This window comes from Zea mays, chromosome 4, assembly GCF_902167145.1.
Source record: "Zea mays cultivar B73 chromosome 4, Zm-B73-REFERENCE-NAM-5.0, whole genome shotgun sequence".
Taxonomy (NCBI): domain Eukaryota; kingdom Viridiplantae; phylum Streptophyta; class Magnoliopsida; order Poales; family Poaceae; genus Zea; species Zea mays.
This window is the reverse complement of record NC_050099.1, coordinates 46,584,127-46,606,639: the sequence shown is the minus strand read 5'-3', so window position 1 is coordinate 46,606,639 and position 22,513 is coordinate 46,584,127. Positions and strand designations below refer to the sequence as shown.

The 22,513-nt window shown below is 41.2% G+C and overlaps 2 protein-coding genes and 1 long non-coding RNA gene across 7 annotated transcripts; 1 reads left to right on the top strand and 2 right to left on the bottom strand.

The window, feature by feature from the left end:
• The first annotated feature begins 235 nt into the window (after positions 1 to 235).
• LOC103653212 (uncharacterized) lies at positions 236 to 1,337 on the top strand. Its single transcript, XM_020552047.1, has 5 exons — positions 236 to 407; positions 678 to 808; positions 903 to 977; positions 1,075 to 1,128; positions 1,218 to 1,337. Exons 1-5 carry the CDS (start codon positions 236 to 238, stop codon positions 1,335 to 1,337), a joined length of 552 nt encoding a protein of 183 aa, XP_020407636.1.
• A 2,589-nt stretch (positions 1,338 to 3,926) lies between these two features.
• LOC103653211 (uncharacterized) lies at positions 3,927 to 4,331 on the bottom strand. The gene is made up of 3 exons (XR_002268706.1): positions 4,255 to 4,331; positions 4,102 to 4,164; positions 3,927 to 4,007 (listed from the first exon to the last, which is right to left on the bottom strand). It is a non-coding gene; the product is annotated as an uncharacterized lncRNA (long non-coding RNA).
• Positions 4,332 to 10,708: 6,377 nt separating this feature from the next.
• On the bottom strand, positions 10,709 to 22,374 carry LOC100382753 (uncharacterized). Of its 5 annotated transcripts, none has more exons than NM_001175468.1 (9): positions 22,076 to 22,315; positions 21,816 to 21,937; positions 21,403 to 21,456; positions 21,030 to 21,054; positions 20,783 to 20,905; positions 20,535 to 20,698; positions 20,045 to 20,114; positions 16,722 to 16,820; positions 10,709 to 11,156 (listed from the first exon to the last, which is right to left on the bottom strand). In NM_001175468.1, the coding sequence occupies exons 1-9, from the start codon at positions 22,256 to 22,258 to the stop codon at positions 11,076 to 11,078; spliced, it is 921 nt and encodes a 306-aa protein (NP_001168939.1). In that variant the 5' UTR covers positions 22,259 to 22,315; the 3' UTR covers positions 10,709 to 11,075. The 5 variants fall into 5 exon arrangements, with proteins under 5 accessions (NP_001168939.1, XP_008677586.1, XP_008677585.1 ...); XM_008679364.2 differs by having other exon boundaries at positions 10,720 to 11,156; positions 21,816 to 21,970; positions 22,076 to 22,374; XM_008679363.4 differs by having other exon boundaries at positions 10,720 to 11,156; positions 21,789 to 21,970; positions 22,076 to 22,332.
• Between the last annotated feature and the right edge of the window lie 139 nt (positions 22,375 to 22,513).

Genomic DNA, 22,513 nt, shown 5'->3' with positions numbered 1-22,513 from the left:
CCATTCGGATATGCAGAGGTTAGACATAAACAAATTTTTGTCCTGTTATGCAGATGTTAAAATATTATTACTGCTAATTGTTCTATATTACTTTATACAGTTTCGTAGCCGTTCAGAAACGTGTTACGTCATTGCTCCAGAACGGCCTGCTTCTGCCGTTTTCAACATATATGTGCCACATATCAATAATTTGATTGGCAACAAGTTGCAATGTTTGCCCTCCTAGCAGCGTCCAATGTTTCAATCATTGTTTGATGCTCATGACAAAGAGGTGGATAAATACTGTGATTCCCTACAGCTGAGCCATCAGATGATTGTTTCGAAGCAGATTGAACTCTCTGAAACATTTGGTGAAATGATCGATGAAGTTCTGAGAGCTGCAACGCAGCGCGATTCACAGCCAGAAGGTTTTAGTATTTATGTTTATTTTTTTAAACTAATCAAGTTCACCAATTATTTCCTGGAAAATAATATATATATTAATTTATACTCATACAAGTAGCAACATATTTTTTCAGTGTATTTCATTTTTGAAAACTGTATTTTATTTATGCATCCTGATAGTATACTGATGTAGTTTGCAAATGTGTATGTTTAACCATTTTTTATAACGATACATTTATAATGCAGTTATATTTCAGTAACAACTACTAAATTATTATATGTTCCAAATGTAGATAACCCCCCCACTACCTCAATGCCTCCAACAAATGATCCAGTATCCACACCAACTGTTCCAACACCTGATAAACAACAACATGATCAGGAAAGCCATGTTCCTACTGATCATATCAAAGTATCAGATGATGTAAGTTTTCTCATACAAACTATATATACTATGCATATATTCTATTCTGCATACAAGTTATTGTTTACTCAAATCTCAGTTGTTTCCATTATAGATTGTCAGTGGGAACGTCTGCAAAAAAGCTGAAGTTATGGATGCCCCTATTTTTGACAAGACTCCAACATCTAATGTTTGACTTCCATATATCACAATTATTATAATTTCATTTACAATGTATGCAAGTAACATTAATATATATGCATGCTTTATTTTTTTTAAATCCCCAGGCTCCCACAACAGACAAGCCTGCTGCTCCTAAGTTAACACCAGATATAAATAGTGTAAGTACTTACACCTTCATCATATTATGCTAATATTAATTATTCCCTATGTTTCATTACGTTTACATTAATAAATTTATTGGTTACAGGAAGGACAAAAATCTGTTACACATGATACTCCTGTATCTGGTGCACCTCTGTTCGATAAAACCCCACTGACAGATGTAAGACATGTTGTCATTTTCATATTTTTCCTATTTATACACTAAGACATACATATTTATGCAACTGTTTACTAACTTTTATTCATATATTAGGCAACCACTGACCTGGTTGCAAAGGATAGTTCATGTAAAGCTGCGGTCGCTGAACATCCCCACGTGTCACGTGAAGACTGTGCTCGCAACCTGCTTAAGTTCATTTTGTCAGGAAAACTAGATCCGAGCATGTATGTATTAGTTATTCAAATTCCAATTAAGTATAATTAGAAGAATTGTAATCAAAGTTTTTTCCCAGGTCTATCATTAATTTTGGAGGATTTGGAGGGTCTGTCCTTGATGTTGTCCAGTCGTTTGGTCCCAACAAATGTCTTGAGAATACTTTCATGCAGGGATTTATCGACTGTATTCGTCAGGATGATGTATTATACAATCCAGATTCTGTAATCAACACTCTAATATTGAATGTCAACGTTGGGGTAATTGTTTCTCCACAACTTTGTATATTATTGCAACACTTACTGTATAAATATATAATACTAATCAATTTATTTTCTTTGTCCAGACCATTTTGAATATCGAGGAGTTTGAACAACACAGTTCAAATCCACAGCCCTTCACAACATCACTTCTTAAAGAACATCTTGAACCGACCCTACCTTCAGATGATGTTCTTAACCAGATTAAATTGGTTAGTTCTAATCATTTTCATTTGTACAAATGTTAGAATGTACTTTTGGTCACTAGTTTTATGCTGTATTAGTTTTAATTTTTCATATGCATAGTATAAATCATTCATAATTTTACATATATATTTAACAGATCTTGGTTCCTATGCTACGCCGAAGCCACTGGACCCTTTATGCAATCAATTTTGAACGTCGTCGAATAGACATCTTAGATTCAAATCCTTATGGTACATTGCTTGGAGGCACTACATGGAAACAAATCCATAATGATCAAATGGTGATAAATGGAACGAAGATACCTTGGTCCAGATTAACAATGAGAAGACTTAGCATTGCCTTACATGAAGCTCGACCTGAGTCAACTGTACCAAAGTTTGGCAACTACAAGATTGGGCTCCTTCCCAATTGTGTCCAACCATGACACCAGGGTCAAATGATTGTGGTTTTTTTGTCGCAAACTTCCTCCGCTACTACGATTTTGATGATGGCGACTTATCAGAATTTTATACTCCGGTATGTCACTAAATTAGTCTTCTAATCTTGCATATATTACTCCTTCAGATTATATTCTACCATTAATTTGATATTATGGCTATTTCAGGATGAACCATTGGACCAACGTGCCTTTGTTCTGCATTACCTTACCTTTCATCGCAACAACATGGTTGCCCCCCTTCCTGCAGAACTGCTGCCTTTCAAGTATTCTCCAAGGAGACGCCGCTGTTTGAAAGCCAAGACTTAGATAGCATAGTTGAACATGATTCCCTGTGGGATGCACAAAACTGTTTATGTTACTTGTTAAGTCACTTATGTCAGGCCTCTGATAATGTGTTTGAAACTCTATGTGCCACTTATGTTCAATGTGGCTAATGTCTATGCTACTTCGCATCAGTTTTTATCTGAAGTGTGTCAAACATAATTGTTACCAGAATGTCTATTTATGTTATATGTTAACAAATTCTATGTTGTTTTCATCTGCAGTTTGTGAGTAGGTTAATCTTTTTGCTTCCAATGTTTGGCTTATTTGTATTATCATATTGTTTCAATATTCAAGTTTTATGCATAATATATACTTCCTTATTTTATATACATTAGGTTCATCTTTTATACATTTTCACGCTAATTATGCTAATTGTAACAAGTGTTTATGCTATATCCTGTTTGTTGTATTTGAAGTGTGAACCCGACGTATGCACTCCCATTTGATTAGTATTGTTAAGTGTATACAGTTTTATATAACATTAATGTCCAGACCTTCCGATTGCTAAACATTCAATGCCAATTTGTTGTACATATTTAGTTACATAATTTGTGTAATTGTCTATATTTACGCAACATTTTATAGTTTTATATCAACGAATTATATAACCCTGTCATGCAAACTATTTAATTTCCAACAAACTAAAGCATAAGTCATTGTGCTATTACAAGTTTCTACTAAATCGACCACTCTTTAGTCACACTTCAAATTATTCGCCCAAATCCATATGCTCATCGGCTTCTTCATTTTCCACTTCTTCATCAATACGATGTTTTTTTTGCAGTCGATGTTTCATTCCACTGTGGAGCAGTTGTTTTATTGTTTAGTCTTGATCCGGCTGGCCGTCCTCTCTTTCGATTAGACAGTTTTGCTAGCCTTGCCCTGTTCTCTTCCACAGACAGACATGTTCTGCTGTTATGCCCATCTGCTATTCCACACAAATGGCATCTCCTATTCTTCTTTTTCTCTCCTTTCGCACCTAGTCTCATAACCCTATCTTCTGAATTTTTGATTGTCCGGCCCTTTGGTCTTGCACGATCCGGCATACTCAGATTTATAACATCCACATTAAAATTCAACCTCTGCATAATAATAGACGTTACTATTTAGTATACGCATATTTACATATATTTATACCAATCAGTAAAATCATTTATCAATGCTCACCTTTTTCGCTTCTGAGGATGCAGCAATATGTTCAATTTGTTCATGTGCTACGTGACACGGAGAACTTGTATCACCAACCTCATGTGAAATTCTCATGTTGTCCTCCTTTAAAGCCCAACCCAAATACATCAACATTTACATGCAGCATAAATATATATTTTCATTTTAGACAAATAAACAATATTATTTTAATATGTACCTGGTTACCAGTTGTTATTATTGTTAACGCATGTTCACATCCAGTCCTGGTGTTATGCGAATCCTACAAAATATTATTTGCTTATTACATTGATATTATATATTCATTATATACAATACTTCATGCAAGCTTATATATATATCTTTTACATACCTTATTATGACATGTAATTGTATTGTCATCTTCCATCCCATCGCCAGCATTATTTTTATTCAACTCTTCTTCCTGGTACAAAATAACATGTTACTATGCATAATTTATGTTACAAATAGTATAACACTAAAACATCTGCAATATTATTACCTTGTCTTCCTCATTATCACTAACATTTGTTGACTCATTACATCCAATATCTGGCTCCAATCGGCTTAGAACGACATCGAGCTCATCCAACACATCCATTGCCTTATCGTACCCTGCTTTTGACATACACGCCTGGCGAACTACTTTCATTGTTTTCGTTAACAACATTTTCTGTCTGTATGATTTAGTAACTCCATCCTTCCCCCTAAAGCTCTTATCAATTCTTTCAAACGGAACATCTTTTCTTGATGAGACAGTGTACCTTTGCAATATATACTTTGAAGGTATCTTTTCAACTTGAAGATGCATGAAGGCTCTTAAAAGATGAACACACAATAGACCTGAAAACATGAAAACGAACCATTATTTCAAAAATATACATTAATTTGTACTACAATCATCAAATTATCTATTATGCAATTTTTTTATGCTAACCAACATAATACGTACAAACCTGTATGTTCCCACTGTTTGCACTCGCATGTATACTCCCCAGCTTCTATGTCTGCTGTTATCTTGAATTGATGTTGTCCCCACACAATTTTGTTAGACCGTTTTGTATGCTGTACGATCCATTCATTATCACATCCGTCTGGGTCCTTTAATATTTTGTATGCAGTGGCGTATTTCATTGATTCCTCGAATCTATTCATAACAGCTCTTGTGTACGCTCTTGAGACTCTCACTTCGAACCTATACAATGTATCTGTTGTCCTTGGTGCCTATAACACATTATTATCATAATTAAACAAATTATTTACATAATTGTATGCAAACCGTTATTGCTAACAAGCACGACATACCTTGCTCACCAATGCCTCCTTTGATTCTTTCATTTTCCTGCTGTGCAACATTTTCATCATTTGTTTAGCGAACTCATGCAGTGGGGTGTTCGCATCTACATGTGATTGCTTCACTAATCTGTTCATGCTCTCACTTCGTTGTGTAGATACCATTACCCCACAGAAGTCATTTTTAAAAAATGCAGGTATCCATTCTTTTCTTATTTCATATAATTTGCGTAGAGTCATATCTTCATGAAGATTGAACTCCTCTAGCATCATTTCCCAGGCACATTCAAACTCATGAGGAGTTAATGGATGATGTATAATAGACTGGAATGTGGTTTTAAAATCCTTAACAGCAAACCTGGCATATATCTCATTCAGGAATGGCATAAATCTGTTCTGTACATGCCATAAGCACAGTCTGTGAACTGTTTTTGGAAATACAGTTCTCAGAGCAATTGGCATTGCAGGATCTTGATCTGCAATTGTTCACAGATTATTCAGTTATTTTCACAATAAATTAATTCACTGTTTTGCATAACAAATTTATATATCACATACCTGTAAGCATAACTCTTGGACCCTCGCATCCCATACATGTTTTGAATGAATTGAAAGCCCATTCAAAAGTATGTACAGTTTCATCTCCCAACAAAACAAATCCAAACACTGTACACTGCAGATGGCTGTTAGCTCCAACAAACATGCCCAGTGGTTTATCATATATATTTGTCTTGTGTGTTGTATCAAATGTCACAACATCACCATAATCTGCGTATTCTCCCTGCATACTTGCGTGTGACCAAAAAATACTAACTATTTTCCCATCATCGTCTAGCTGGAAATCACAAAAAAATTGTGGATTCTGTTTCTTGCATTCTCTAAAGAAAGCCAAAAGTTTGGCTACATCATTTGAGCAATTTTCTCTTCTCCTGGCTGCCCTCCTACATTTGTTTGCACATAAAATTGTTACACACACATTTACTATAGTAATATTCCTGGCTATTGATATATACACATGTAACCAAAAAGTATTGCTTACATGTTTTTCAGATCTTGAGCAGTTACCGGTACGTTCTCCGGCCCATCATGCATTTCTGATATGAAATCAACTATGCAATGCTGCGGCACTCGGCTATCATGCATTGCATCCACAAAATTTATGAACTCAGCATCCCTAATTTTGTTGCAACGTAAATGTTGTTTCTCTGCTTCGTCAGTTATGAACTCATGGTTATGCTCTAAGTTTACCAGTTCAATTTTTGTAGCTACAACCATTTTGTTTTCATCATCATATATTTTTTTTAATTTTATTCCAGCTTTGCATTGTGTACGCCCCGATGATCTATTCCTCATCCTAGGTGTATCATTAGATTTTGCTGCACTTTTACCTTCACGTGAACAATTTATCCACTTACTGAATGTCTTCTCTCTGTATTTCTTCAGTGGAAATCCAACTTCATATGCATACCTTTTATAGAATTTATATGCATCATCAACATCCTTGAAAGTCATCCCTACCGTTGGCACTATAGTTGGATCAATGGTTTTTGCCTGCTATTTCATTGTCATTGTTGTTTGTACCATGGAATATGTTCACAACAATATAATCAATCAATAATCAAAATGCATCGATTGGACTTACATGTGAACGCAGTATCTGTGGCGTATCCATCTCCCTGGAGCTAATATTGGACATAGGAGGTCGAACCCTTTGTTCTCCTTCTTCCCCTATGCTCATCTCGGCGATCTCAGGACCCATTAGAGCAGGCGGTGGTGTCACCAATGAGTTACCACCAACTCCTCCCTCTGTCTCTGGATCAAGACGAACGTCATCTCCTTCCATCGCCGGCGACCCTCCAGAGCCGGCCATCTCCAACTCCGATTAGTTATGCAGGCTTAGTGGTCTTTTTTCCGAATGAAAGTAAATCTCGGATACTATTAAAGTAACTGCATCCACGTTTAAAGGGTCTCCCCATTATTTCCGAAACCGTCCCGATATTATGGCGACGTCTTTGTCAAACTAAAATTCATAATATAAAATTTACGCACAATGACACAACGTTTTACGCCAATCGGTATATAATGTTTATGCATCTATTCTGCCGCTTCGGTTTTATGCCATATCTTTCAAAATCTTATGCTTCATGTTTTTTTACCTTCTGCACATTACTTACCATGCAAGATCCATTTACGCGCCCACGTATCCCAGTAATCACGTTTGCATGTGGCATATATTCCCTTTAATTCCGCGCAATTCCCTTACCATTCAAACAACCGCGTCACGGCGCCGTCTAACCTGCATGCCGCCTCTCAGCCCCACGTTAAAACACAGGCGCGCCTGTTCCATCGGCCAGACCGGGAACCGACCTGGGCTTCCTTTAATATCCGAAGCTCTGGGCTCCCGTTATACCTGCCCTCTATATATATATATATATATATATATATATATATATATATAAAAATAATGAATCGCTCCAAAAGTATAAGTTTGTTTTAGGATAGAAGGAGTCGTTGTAACTAGGAAGGTGGACAACTGCATGTTGTTTTCTTAATTTGAATTGAACGTTGGACATGCAGCGCGCGTCTATTTGGACATGACGCGCTCCTCCTCAAACGTCAATCTCCTAGCAGTGAGAGTGACATCATCATATGGCGCATTATTTGCGCATCATGGGCCCGTAGCGTATTTTGTAGTATATACCACCAACGCACGCACGTACGGTACGTACGTGCCGCTTTTATTTGTCCCAGTGAGAAGCAGCCCGTACGTACGGGCTCCTCCGATATTGTCCGTACATGTCGTAGTACACGCCTGCAGTCACCCCGTGCAGTGAGTGCAAGCGTCCACGAGATCGTCTCGTTTCCTTCCCTTCCATTCGCGGCCGTTCGTACGGGTACGGCCGCCTCCTCCATGCATGCGCACGTGAGGCGCGCTGATTGAGAGGGCCCACCGCGCGGCGCCCAGGGTCCAGGGACAAGGGACCACGGCTCCAGGCCTTTACTTTTTTACTGCTCGTCTGCGGTCTGCCCCTAGAGCTAGAGAGTACTACTAGTAGTAGGCTTCAGCGCCGGCAGCCAATCCGGCGACCGCGCGCCGCCGGCGGTGGTCCACGGCGCCCCGGCCCCGATGGCGATCCATCTGCGGTGGCAGAGAGACCCATGTGGCGGTGCATGCCGTGGTGGCAGGACTGCTGGTCCAGGGAGCGGCCGGTGAGAGGAAGGGCCCGGGGCGCCGACCGCGCGCGCCATCGCTACGATACTAGCCGATCGACCCTGTCGTCATCGGCTCGTCGCCATGTCCCCTTTCCCCCTGTCCCTTTCCGTTCCGCCGCAGGGCTAGCTGGGGTTGCTCTTGTGTTGCATGCATGCATATAACGCCGATTTATTGCCAAAGGCAGTTAACCTGTGTTATGTAATATTTGTTGTCGATAGCTAGTTCATTTTAAACTAAAACGCGAAAAATAAAAAAGGACACTACTGCTACAGTGCTAGTGCAGTAGTGCTGGCAGGTAGTGGTGCATCGTGCAATTGTGGCGGCGGTCTGCATATATATGCATGCATGGGACCGATAGATCACGACTCACGAGCGGCGCGCGCCTGTACGTGCTTGATTGGAGGGAGCAGATCGCAACGTACGTAGGGGGGGGGGGGGGGGGGGTACGTACGCGGTACGTGCATGCTGGCCTCGTGTCTCTGTGTCTGCTAGTACGTAGTGTAATCTCTGAGTCGTGCCTGGATGACTGGACACGTACGGTTTCATGCATGTGTACGCAGCGCCGCGGATCGACGACATCAACCCCCTGCACTGCTCAGTTATGTACGTACGCGTTGATCGCTTTTGTACGCGCGCTGCCCAGTCGCGTCTGACATCTTTTTTTTTGCACATGGCATGCACGGCGTCCTTATTAGCTTTGCGTGCGTGCGTCGCGTCGCGCACAGCAACGTACTGCACCACCGCGTCCGCGTCGTCGCCCGTCCGCGCGCAGCGCGCTAGCTCGCTCGTCGCGCTCGTCTATTACCGCCGCCGCTCTATCGAGCGCCATTAATTAATCTGGGTTTTATCTCTACCGCGTTTAATTTGCGCATGCACATGCATGCCCCGGCCCGTACGTACGGTGTGTGGCTGTATATTAATTAGACCGTAGTAAGAAGGTATGTACAAAAAAAACACGATCGATACAAGGAAACAATGACGGATTATTTTAAGGAGGATGCTAAAAAGACTTCAAAGACATGATCGATGTCTTAAATACTATCTAATCCTTCTCCTGAGTTGATGCGGCAATGGACGAGTGCGATATCTGTTCAACAAATAAGGATAACTGCATCTAAGTTCCAGCAACACAACCATTGGTCACGCAGTGTCCAACCGTTCCAAGCAGTGTCGTGTTACGTCTATGACAAACAAGGTTCGCTATCTAGTTGACGACATCAGTAGGCCTACGCTGTACTCCCTAGTGATAAGATACGTTATTAATAATATTCGTACAAGGGAAGTAACCACATGCTTTGCGATCCTAGGACGCTAGCTAGTACTATGGTCGCGACATTCTAGAAGACTACTACAGAGTAGAAGTGTCGACAGTCATCCAAGGATACTGCAGAGTAGAAGTGGCGACAGTCATCGATCCTAGGACGCTAGTACCATGGTCGCGACATTCTAGAAGACTACTGCAGAGTAGAAGTGTCGACAGTCATCCAAGGATACGAGAATGACATGCTAGACAACCTCAATCTTAAGGGGATTGAGAAACATGGAAAGGCTATCAAGAATTTCATCCTTTGGCCGCGACGGGATGTCTAGTTGTGTGAGCCACCACCATCCTCTCAAGCCATGTCACTAACTCAGCAGTCACTACTTGCCGATCTTGTTGCTAACCAACTGTCATCACCTGTAGATCCTCTTTCTAACCCATTACCTTCACCTACCTAGTCTCTTTCTAACCTACCATCATCATCGATTGTGCCAGCTCTTGACAATCCGTCATCACCTAACTCACTATCTCTGCCACTAGCATCACCATGCATTCAATTATTCACCTTCCCCACCACCCAAAGATCTTGAACAAACGACCGAGCCATCATCGCCTCAAAAGAAGAAATTTACGGTACCAAAATTGGTTTTCCCCCTTGAGCTATAGAAGCAAAAAAATAAAATAAAAAAATCAAAAAGATCTACTCACTTGAGATAAACTCAAAAAGGTTCCATTTGGTATAAAAAGGTTACGTGACTCGTACATAAAAGTATCTTTTGATGTGAAAACACAAAAATACTAATACAATTTATCATAATTTCATCCCTCATTATATTTATGTAATTATGATTTTACCTCTATTGAGGTTGTATCTAGTATAAGAAGGATAGTTCGGACCTTTCAACCACTTCCTTTCATATTTTAAACTTTTTAATCACTAATTCTGATTTTATTTTTATTTTTAATGATTTTCACTAACGGCATAAGGGACAAACGGTACGTAAAATCACGAAGTTAAAAAATAGAGGGTAAAATAATAATTACAAGTCTAGCGAAGGATATAATCATAATTATCCCAAAAAGTTATGCTTCTCGAATTAAAAGCATCACAGAAGCAGGATGAATTGGAATAATATGGAACCTTCCAGGACGGAAATTCTGGTAGGCGTACACGGCAAAGTTCAAGAAAACCAGCAGGAAACTTTCCATCACCTCCAGCAAAGGTTGCTACTGAGCAAATTCTGCCAGTTCGCTTACATCGCCTTGCATATTTACAGCACGCAGTTCGTGTTCGACATCTATGCTTACAGCTAACAACTGACATCCTATATGCAGTTGAAAGAAGACGCTTCGGTTGGGGGACCATAGCAAAGTGCCAGCCCATACAGGTCAGGCGAAGCAAATTTCAAGCTGATTTGAAAGAAAACATCGACTGTGCCTCGTCCTCCTCTTCATCTTTTGCTACCATCCAATCCAACTTTAGACCCTAAAGCAAGAGAAAAACATGTGTGAAACAAATGTATGCGCAGAAATGAGTTGGCGTGATGGATCATACTGATTTTTAACAGGATCCCCGCAGTAGAATCACATATACGTAACAGAGTGACACAGACAAGTATTATGGGTCATATGCATATATGCATGCTTCAATATGTTAAATGCTTTCTTAAAAAAACATCCAGGAGTTTTAGGCACTCTACTGTGATTCCCTGACCCTGAGAAAAAGGTACCCGGAGGAACACTACTAGCTAAAGTTAGTCCTGTATCATAAAGCTTTTTGAAGTCCTAGCTAAATTTAATAAAAGTATCCCTATATCAGTTTGCTTATTCCTCTATTGAAATATATGCTTCAATATTTATAAGTACTCTCTAAAAGATTTTACACACTAGAAATCATTTTATTCTCTATTTTTGTGTTACATACTCAAAAAAAGCCTTTGCTTAAATGGGATAATAAACAAATCAATCAACCAAATTATATTTTGCATTCATGCTGGAGTTCTTGCCTTTGCATTAAACCTGAATTTAAATTTCAAAACCAAATTTGAATTCAAATTTAAAGTTGGATAGGAAATAGAAAAAAGAGAAAGGGCTCACCTCATCACTGCACTCGTGGACCATATTCCTTCTCTCAGCCCTCTCCCCTAAACCCCTGTTCACGCCAACCCACTTCTCCCATCCCCTTTTCTTTCTCTAGTGTCACTTACGCATGGGCCCCAGGCGTCAGCCCGCCTCACTCCGCGTCGGCCTTGTCCTCGGTGCCTCAGCCACGCACGCGCGCGCCTCGGACAAACAAGCCACCGCCATGTGGCCAGGTGGGTCCGGTCGATCAGCCCTGGACCCGCGTCCTTACTGCCACCGCCAGGTGGGGTCCCATATCATCTCCTCAACCAGATCAGCCTTCAGTCGTCGTACGCAACGATCGAATCCGCATGGGATTCTTATCACAACCGAGTTAGTTGCGATCCACTCGAGTTGTTAGTATATGTACTATACACTATATATACTAATTTTCTTGACAAAAAACTTGAGTATTCATTTGAATACCCATGAATTGAAGTGGGCCCGCCCCTGAGGTGTAATGGTGGAGGCACTCAACCTTGTTCCTCACGGCAACAGTTCAAATCTCCACACCCCCATTTTTTTACACACGCACGTGAATTCCGGACAAGGCATACACCACTTATTTTCATTTTCAAAGGAAACAAAAACAATTTTGCTTGGCATTTAGTCCTTCACTTTTTTATTTATCAGTATTTAATTCAGCTTTCTTAAAAATAGATTAATTCATCTTACAACCTCATGCGGTATACAATTATAGTCGATCAGCAACCTCATACGAATGTTTGTTTATTTCACAAGTCTGTATTTGTGTCAACATTTTTCTAAATTTATATAAGTAAAAATAATGTAATTATGTTGTTTTATTCTTCTGATACTTATGAGCATTGTTGAATGGCTGCTTTGTTACATTTATTGAAGAGAATTCTTCTTGCAAGCCAAAGATAAAAATATCATCGCTTGTTCTCAAAATATGAAGGATCGAAAATTTTCTTGTAATGTAACCTTCTTATCATTTAGATATTCATTATCCTTTATATATTTCAAATGTTGGCTCTTATAACTAGTACTGAAGAATTACAATTTTTGATCAATTTTATGCTCATCTAAGACTTGATTTTGTTTAATATATAACATATGTATACTATAAAATTGTTGTTATGTAATATATTTTGGTATTACACATACCAAATTGTTAGGCTTTATATGGTATTATACATACAAAAAAATGCCGCTTAACAATTTCGAATACCCATCCCTAAAATCCTGGGCCCGCCGCTGCCTGGAGGGGGCATCAACACCTAGTGGTGGTTGCATATAAACTTTTTGGAACAATTGGATCTATACCATTAAAAGATCCAAACTTTAGATATATACCATGGACCCCACATGTCATTGACTCATGTGGACCCACATGTAAGTGAGATAGTAATGGTATGGATCCAAAGTGGTGATCTTTTAATGGTATGGATCCAAATTTCCCAAACTTTTTCGTTTAAATCACCATGAAGAAAAACATTCTTAACATCCATCTAATAGATTATCTAAGAAGAAGCCATTGCAACTAAAGTACGAACAATACCCATATGAGCAATAGGTGCAAATGTTATAATCTCGGCCCTGAATTTGCTAAAAACCTCTAGCAACTAAATGGGCATTATATTGCTCATTAGAACCATTTGAGTTGGTCTTAATTTTGGATGCCCACTTGGATGTAATAGGCACAACATACAATGGTGATCCAGAGTGCCTATACGATCAAGTGTAACAAGTTCCTCACACATAGCAAAAGGGATTGTAGTTGAGTTGGGTAGGTGGTCTGAGTAGCACTTAGGTCCTGAATTTGACTCCTAGTGAAACCGAATTTTAGTCCGGGATTAAAAAAATCCCCTCGTCCGTTCCACTCCAAAGTACAAGTCGAAGGCTTGACCCAGGTCGTGGTTGTTCACACGTGGGCTGCAGTGGGGTTGTCTACTGTCTTAGGCCCCGCAGGTCGAGTTTTTAGTTCCTCACACATAGCAAGTGCCATCCGAAATGCTAGAGGCCTCTCAGTGAGTGGATACCTCTTCCACAATAGCATTGACATGTGGAAAACCATACTTGTCAGCATGCCCAATACTAGCAGGATATCAGAGATCATATCTCGAACCAGCTTGTGACTCATCAGAAAAAGCACATAAGTCATCAGTATTAACATAAGTATCAACATCGGGAATATCAAGGCTAGCCGAGGAAATGAGGGGAGGGGGCCCAGGGACGAGTATAAACTTTGATGATAGGTTGTTGACAAAATGAAGGTTCGGGAAGACCTGATGGTGTACAATCGACAGTGATAGGTGGGGGAGTACGAGGAGTGGCAGGAGGAGGCACAAGAGTGTTGGGTGGGCTAGAAAACACAGGTGGTGCACGAGTGACAACATCACTGGGTATAGGTAGAATACACATAAAGGATGTCGACTCTATACAACTACATGATGATTGATAACCCTTATGCTTAGGACTATACCTCAAAAAAACATACTCACCTGACTGAGCAGACAACTTAATCCGTTCACGAGGTGCAAGCAAGACATAGCATGTGCAACCAAAAACTCGAAAATGGTCATAATTAGGAGTACCAAAACGTACTTCACTCGGACACTGACAATTTGGATGTCAGTTGTCGGTTGATGAGATAAACAAAAATAGAAACGTCTTCTCCCCAGACATGAGAAGGAAACATCTTTGGTAGCAAAAGGTGTTGGATCCCATACATCAGAGTGAATAAAATCAAAAGGTATAGCCAAATAAGAATCACTAGTGGAATATGGGAGCTAGAGCTATTTTCTAAGCTTGCAACCCTTACATTAGAAACTAGACTCAAATCAATGGATGTAGGACGTAAACAACCCTTGTTTATTAAGGTGGACAAAAGAGACTTGCATAAATGACCAAGATGATGATGCCACTTGGTGAAGGACAAAGTCGATGGATTTTGGAGATGCACTGAGTGATGATGCAGCGGGTGATACATGGGCGGTAGAGTGAGGAAGGCGCAAGGTGCCGAGAACTATGAGAACCTTTATGGCGATGGCTAGCCCCAAGTACAGCCTCGGTGCGATGACCCCGAATAAAACAAGATGAGTCATCAAATCCAACAAAATAGTTGTTGATTGGTTACTTGACCGACCGAAAGAAGAATCATGGACAACTAAGGTACTAATGAGAATAGGTAAAAAAATTAGAAGAGCAAAGAGAACCCTGATGAGTAATGTGACAGGATGTACCATCTGCTATCTGAACAGAGGCACCATCGACAATTGGCTTGCGGGCAAAAATCTAGGACTGATCTAATGACACATGAAAAGAGGCTCCTAAATCAAGCACCCAAGATGGAGCACTAACAGGTAATGCAGCAGCAACAGACATGGAGCCTATAGGGGTGGAGCCTGCACTACGACCATGAGCAGCACGGTGTACACGATAAGCAGCTAGCTTCTCTATATATCGGACAAAACAATTTTTGAGCTGTGAGAAGTGCTCTTGCAATGCTCACAAGGCTCAAAAGAGTTGTTCTTCACTGTGTTTTTCTGAGTGGCTACTAGAATACTGTGAAGTGCTGACATAGAAGATGGCAGAGAGTGAAGACGTGTCTCTTCAGAAATCCAGACAATACATCAGCAATAGATGGGTTGGTGGAAGCATTCACCAACTGCTTACAAATCGGCTCAAAATCAGGCCTCGAACCATGACAAAACTGATAGATGAGAAATTTCTCAATGAACTTGTCCTTTTTAGCACAACAACCTGAACACCCTTGCTCACACTTCGGAACCATAGAGAGAAAAGGTCCCATCACACGATCAAAAAACGGTTTAATACTCCTCTATATACATATCACGCTGCTGAAGCTCATGAAGGCCCTGCATCAAAGTGGGTAGAAGAGCACCACTATTCTGAATATATCGCCCCTGCAGATAGTCCCACATGTCCTTAGCAGTCTCATGGTGCTCAAGATTCATTATCAAAGAAGGCTTCAATCTAGTCATGATGGCACTCATCACTTGGCCATCATCATTTGTCCCGGAGCCATCCTTGGACTTGTTAACTGGAGGAGCATCTTTCAAATGAGAGGCAAGACCATGTCCTCACAATATTTTTTTTCTCGAACACGCAGGAGAACTGCGCGTCATTATATTAAGAGGAAAAAAAGGTCCCAAGTGGACTAGGAAAACAAAGTGCCCGAGAAGGCAGCAAACGAGTCACAATATAGTTTTGACAGAGAAAGCCCGCTCTCGATAATTAGATGGACCATCAAGTTTCATAGGAAAAAACAATGAAATTGTACTGCGACATTGTGATATCTGCAAAAACAAATAGTAGAATGCAGAAGAGCAGACACTGAGCACCACCGACTAGAACAGAGCAGACCACCAACAGCAGCACAGCAAACCAGAACAGATCAGGCCACCAACAGCAGCAGAGCAAACCAGACAGAGCAGTAGCACCTATGACAAACGAGCAGGGGAGACCATGGACATGCCACGCGGGTGAAGGACAGGCCGTGTGGAGTCAGACGGTGGCGCGACAAAGGACTGCCCAGACGGCACGACACACGCAGACAGCGTGACGAGGACCGCACAGGCGGCACGGACTGATGGCCGCTCGGATGGTGCAGAAAGAGTCGCGCGGATGGCATGGACAGAGGACCATGTGGATGACACGGCGACAAGCTGCGCAGACGGCGAACAACGCAGCGATGGGCCGCGCACAGGTGGATCCCAAGGGGTGAAATTGGATCGTGGATGAATTAGAGTAGTCTAACCCTATCCCTAATCCATGGCTCTGATACCATGTTATGTTACTAACCATGAAAATTCAAGAAGATGAATAATCACTCCATTAATGGAGAGGTATATATAGACACTCATGTGGGTCATATGGGCCAATAATAGATGGGCCTTCACTTAACAAAAGAATGCACAATCAAAAGGTGGTATAAAGTGCTTACCTTTCCCTGACGAATTACAGTAGGGTTTGCTCCCATCATATCTACTACGGTAGAAGGGTCAGCAATTCTAGGTCCGCCATCAACAATAAAATCAAGCCCCTGGAAATTTGAAGCATTGAAGCATGTGATGCTTGCCAAGCAACTTTCAGAGCTACTCTTGTATGAACAATTTGGGATACAACTAGACATCAAAATACAACTAACTGCTTGCAGTGATATGTAAGAGTGTAAGACTGCAACTATTTTATGCGTATCATCAACATCAATATCAACATAGCCTTTTAGTCCCAAGCAAATTGGGGTAGGCTAGAGTTGAAACCCAACAAGATGTCATCAAAAAGAGAAAGAGAGAGAAAGGGGAGGGGAAAAGCTTTTGAGAGCACTAAAAAGAAAAAAGCCTAATCACGGTTCGGGCACGTGGATAGCTTCTTTCCAAGCACTGCTATCCAAACACAACTCCATTGGGATATTCCATTCCTTCAAGTCCCTTTTGATTGCCTCCTCCCATGACAAGTTTGGTCGACCTCTACCTCTCTTCACATTATTGTCCCGTCTTATGATGCCTCTATGCACCGGTGCCTCTGAGGGTCTTCGGTGGACATGCCCAAACCATCTCAACCGGTGTTGAATAAGTTTTTCTTCAATTGGCGCTACTCCTAGTCGATCGCGTAAGTCATCGTTTCTCACTCGGTCCAATCTTGTGTGCCCACATATCCAATGCAACATACGCATCTCTGCGACACTTAGTTGTTGGATATGTCGTCTCTTAGTAGGCCAACACTCAGCCCCATATAACATAGCAGGTCTAATCGCTGTCCTGTAGAACTTGCCTTTCAACTTCTGTGGCACTCTCTTGTCGTATAGGACTCCCGATGCTTGACGGCATTTCATCCACCCCGCTTTGATTCTATGGCTAACATCTTCATCAATATCACCATCTCTCTGTAGCATCGATCCCAAATAACGGAAGGTGTCCTTTGGTACTACCTGGCCTCCCAAACTTACATCTCCCTCCTCACTAATTGTAGTACCAAAGTCACATCTCATATACTCGGTTTTGGTCCTGCTAATTCTAAATCCTTTTTGACTCTAATGTCTGACGCCATAACTCTAGCTTTCTATTTACTCCTTCCCGGCTACTAGAACTACATCGTCAGCGAAAAGCATACACCAAGGGATATCTCCTTGTATATCCCTCGTGACCTCATCTATCACTAAGGCAAATAGATAAGGGCTCAAAGCTGAACCTTGATGTAGTCCTATGTTAATCGGAAAATATTTGTATCACCATCAGTTGTTCGGACGCTAGTCACAACCTTGTCATACATGTCCTTGATGAGCGTAACATACTTTGTTGGGACTTTATGCTTATCCAATGCCCACCACATTAGAATCCTAGGTATTTTATCATAGGACTTTTCTAAGTTGATAAAAACCATGTGCAAGTCCTTCTTTTGCTCCTTATATCGCTCCATGACCTGCCTTATTAAGAAAATGGCTTCCATGGTTGACCTTCCAGGCATGAATCCAAATTGGTTCATGGTGATATGTGTCATTCCTCTCAGGCGATGCTCAATAAATCTCTCTCATAGCTTCATAGTGTGGCTCATGAGCTTAATCCCTCGATAGTTGGTACAACTTTGAATATCTCTCTTGTTCTTGAAGACTCCCTTGTTCTTGAAGATTGGCACTAATGTACTCCTCCACTCATCGGGCATCTGGTTTGATCGAAAAATATGGTTGAACAACTTGGTTAGCTAGACGATAGCAATATCCTCAAGGCATTTCGACATCTCTATTGGGATATCATCCGGGCCCATCGCCTTGCCCCCTTTCATCCTCTTTAAAGCTTCTTTGACCTCTGATTCTTGGATCCTGCGTACAAAGCATCTATTTAAATCATCAAAGGAGTCATCCAATTGGATGTCCATAGTCTCATTCTCACCATTGAAAAGATTGTCAAAATACCTCTGCCACCTCTGTTTGATGCCTTGTCCTTTCACCAAGAGTTGATCCATCTCATCCTTAATGCATTTAACTTGGTTGAGGTCCCTCGTCTTCCTTTCCCAAATCCTTGCTATCTTATAGACATCTTTCTCCCTTTCCTTTGTACTTAGTCTTCGGTAAAGATCATCATAGGCTCGACCCTTTGCCTCACTCACAGCTCGCTTTGCAGTCTTCTTTGTCACCTTATACCTCTCTATGTTGACCGCACTCCTGTCATGGAACAAGCTCCTGTAACATTCTTTCTTCTCCTTTATTGCCTTTTGAACATCCTCGGTCCATCACCAAGTATCCTTAGATTCACCGTTGCTCCCTTTGGTCACTCCATACACCTCTGACGCCACCTTCCTAATACAAGTTGCCATCTTTACCCACATGTTGTTTGCATCTTCTTCGGACCAAGCGCCCTCCACAAAAACTTTCCCTAAAAACTTTGGATGCCTCCCCTTTGAGTTTCCACCACTTCATCCTCGCAATTTTGGCTTGTTTAACCATATGGGTACTAATCCGAAAACGGAAGTCAGCCACCACAAGATTATGTTGGGACACAACACTCTCTCCAGGTATCACCTTACAATCCAAACAAGCTTGTTTACCTTCTCTCCTTGTGAGCACGAAGTCGATCTGGCTCGAACGATGGCCACTGCTAAAAGTCACCAAATGAGAATCTCTCTTTCTGAAGAAAGTGTTGGCTATCACTAGGTTGTAGGCTACAACAAAGTCTAAAATATCTTCTCCTTCTTGATTCCTACTACAATACCCAAAACATCCATGAGCCAGCTCATAACCTACATTTGTTGAACCTACATGACTATTGAGATCTCCTCCTATGAAAAGCTTCTCATTGGTGGGTACCGCTCTGATCATGCCATCTAACTATTTTATGCGTATATAAAAATAAAAACTACTCCCTCCGTTCTTTTTTATTTGTCGCGGTTTAGTTCAAAAATGAACTAGCGGGCGACAAATATTCGAGAACGGAGGTAGTACATTAATATAACAGCTGTTAGTAACTACAACTACTGGAAATACATTTTTTCTATACTTCGGTAAGCCTGTGTGATTGGTATTCTCCAAGCAAACAGTTGTTTGAAAATATAAAATGCACAATGCTGCAACTGCTGAAAGGATGTGTCAAATGGAAAAAAAATAGTACGAAAAATACTCTCTAAACAATCACCAGTTTTTGTACCACATATAAGAGAATTGCAGCTAACAACTTTACAGCTAACTTGTTCTAAGAGAAGTGTAACTATGAACTATGATGCCTATGAAAAATTAGAATACAGTTTCAGGAACGACGTTAAACTGGAAGATACCAGTGGCTCATAAAGATCTGCAATGATTACTGGATCAAGTATCCATTCATCCTCCGATAGATATTTGACACTGTAAACAAAGGAAATGAAGAATCATTATGGAACTTGCCAAGCAAGGTGACAGCATGATATCTATTGTTTATCATAACCAATTCCTCTACATGCTAATGAAGCATATGAACTTCACACGAAGGTCTTATATAATTTCAAGTCAAATACCCTCTTCTTTGTTAATGTAGCTACACCAGAATGCAGAGACATGGAGCCATGTATCATAAATAGTGAAGTACTGAGATTGGTCATACATGCAAGCACAAAATCAAGTACCTAACAGTTTGATCAAATCAATATCCAGCAATATGGAAGATATACTACCATGTTGCATATTTAGTTCCAGATAGTATGATCTCACATACTCCACAATCCCAATTGGCCACAAGCAGGAGCAGGAAAGAAAAAAATAAGGGAAGAGTTGAGATGTACTACAAACCTTGTGCATATCAAAGGTTCATCAAGATTTTGCAATATTGCCTGGCAGATGGGATCATCTGGAATTCGGACGCCAACCTGCCTCCTTTTTGCATACCTTGTGGAAGAACCATGCTTTATACATTGTTTAGGAAACTGCTTGCTTGCAGGTAAAATAAATGTGTACTGCAGAAGATTCAAATAGTCAAGTTACTTGTGAACTAATCAAGTATAGACTGCAGAACAAGGTGAACAAGAGGATCTCCTTACAGGCCCAGGTATTGCACGCTTGACAACACGAAAAATGTTAGCTTGCCCTTGGTTAGTGCCTTGAGGAAATCCTGTTGTGTAGGTATCGATGTCACGTAATGAGCGACACAGGATGCTGAGAGGCTGCATAATTTAGCATGAGTATAAGAACATGGTGCGTATGCAGATGGGTACTATGCTCTGCAAGTCATATTTCGTTGCAGAAACATGTTGACCCAAATTGACTCTATAGTTCCGATAGTCTTGCCTTGGAGTCTCCAATGCCTTTCAGTCTGCATCGACAACAAGCATATAGTACTGGTTAGAGCTAAGTAGCAAAGTACTTGTACGTTGCTACGGTTTCCATTTATAATTATAGAGCATAAAACACAAAAAACAGCTGGTTAGGTGGGTGTGAATGTGGGTTTGGAGCTAACAACCATGTTTTGAATCTCCATCTGTGCACAATTTTAGCTTTTTTACCATTTAAATGTGGAGGAGCACGACGACGGTGGAAACCGTGGAAACCAGTGCTTTATATAGTATAGAAATTGCTTGTTTCATGCCTAAGATTCTAAGCAAACATTGGACTCCATCACTTATCAGTTATTACACCAAAATGATCAAAGCAGTGAATTTACCTGCGAAGGCGCTCAATCGATTCATTGTTACTCAGGTCACAGACGACGGAGTAGCTGTGAAAAGTATGACCCCATGTTATTTGTAGTCAACCAAGAATATTTTAAATATAACATATAAAAATATTTAAAATAGGATAAATGCAGCTTATCAATCTTTTGTTGCTGTATTTTTCCTAGGCTCAAATTTAGTGGAACCAATCTGCTTCAAAACAAAGCACATACTGCAGCATTTGCATTGTAAGTGGTTGTAACTTGTAAAAGCTCAAGGCTGAAATCGTTGTTTCATTATTACAGAACTTATGTGCTTGCAAGTTGCAACAATCGCATAGAAATTGGTAGTATATGCTCAAAAATTGCGATTGGGGTATGTGATTTTCGTACAGAACTTCCAAGTGAAGCATTGAGCAGCGTACACGGTGTCAGTAGGGATCACCCCGACGGCGCCGCGATTGATGAGGTCGATAATGGGGTCAAGCTTCCAGAAGTCCCCGCCGGAGGGCTCCACCTCCACCCGCAGCAACCCGGCATCCCCTCTCTTCGTTCGCGCAAAACCCAGCCACCAAAGAGACTGTTCTTAGCAGTCAGCGCCAGAAAGCCCGCGAAAGGCAAGTGTTGTTGCGGAGAGCCGGAGAGTTAAAAGAAGAAAGAAGAACGCGCTTGAGGCAGAAGGTACCGTGAACTGGCGCTCGGCGGCGTACTTGAGCCGCTTGGGGTTGCGCTTGTGGAGAGCAACGACGGTGGAGGAGACGCGGAGCCGCGCGGGCGGATGGGGCTGCGAAAAGCGGACGCGGAGCGGGGAGGGGCAGACGGCGCAGCGGAAGGAGAACCGCGAGAAGGAGGAGGCAACGGCGGCCATAAAAGGCGTTGCCGTCCGAACTCGGAGGAATGTGCCCGGAGGAAAACGAGTGATTCCTTTCTCGTCTCGGAAGGTGATCTCGTTCCACTACCTTCACGTAGACCTCACCAAGAAATTGGGCCGGCCCATGCACAACCCCGCCCTGCTCGGCCTTTTTCATTCCGGGGCGAGTCTGAGGTACGCCACCGTCCAGAATGGCTCACCTCACGACTCACGAGGCTCACACATTTCCCCGAAGCTAGTTTGACATGAGAG

What these genes read in the sequence shown, in the direction of transcription:
- LOC103653212 (XM_020552047.1), top strand. Translation starts at nt 236, where the DNA reads ATGTTTCAATCATTGTTTGATGCTCATGACAAAGAGGTGGATAAATAC. An exon ending in ATATCAAAGTATCAGATGAT is followed by an intron (nt 809 to 902) that starts GTAAGTTTTCTC and finishes TTTCCATTATAG; the next exon opens with ATTGTCAGTGGGAACGTCTG. An exon ending in TAACACCAGATATAAATAGT is followed by an intron (nt 1,129 to 1,217) that starts GTAAGTACTTAC and finishes TATTGGTTACAG; the next exon opens with GAAGGACAAAAATCTGTTAC.
- LOC100382753 (XM_008679363.4), bottom strand. Translation starts at nt 22,258, where the DNA reads ATGGCCGCCGTTGCCTCCTCCTTCTCGCGGTTCTCCTTCCGCTGCGCC. An exon ending in CCGCCGAGCGCCAGTTCACG is followed by an intron (nt 21,971 to 22,075) that starts GTACCTTCTGCC and finishes TGCTAAGAACAG; the next exon opens with TCTCTTTGGTGGCTGGGTTT. An exon ending in GCTCAATGCTTCACTTGGAA is followed by an intron (nt 21,457 to 21,788) that starts GTTCTGTACGAA and finishes TACTTTTCACAG; the next exon opens with CTACTCCGTCGTCTGTGACC.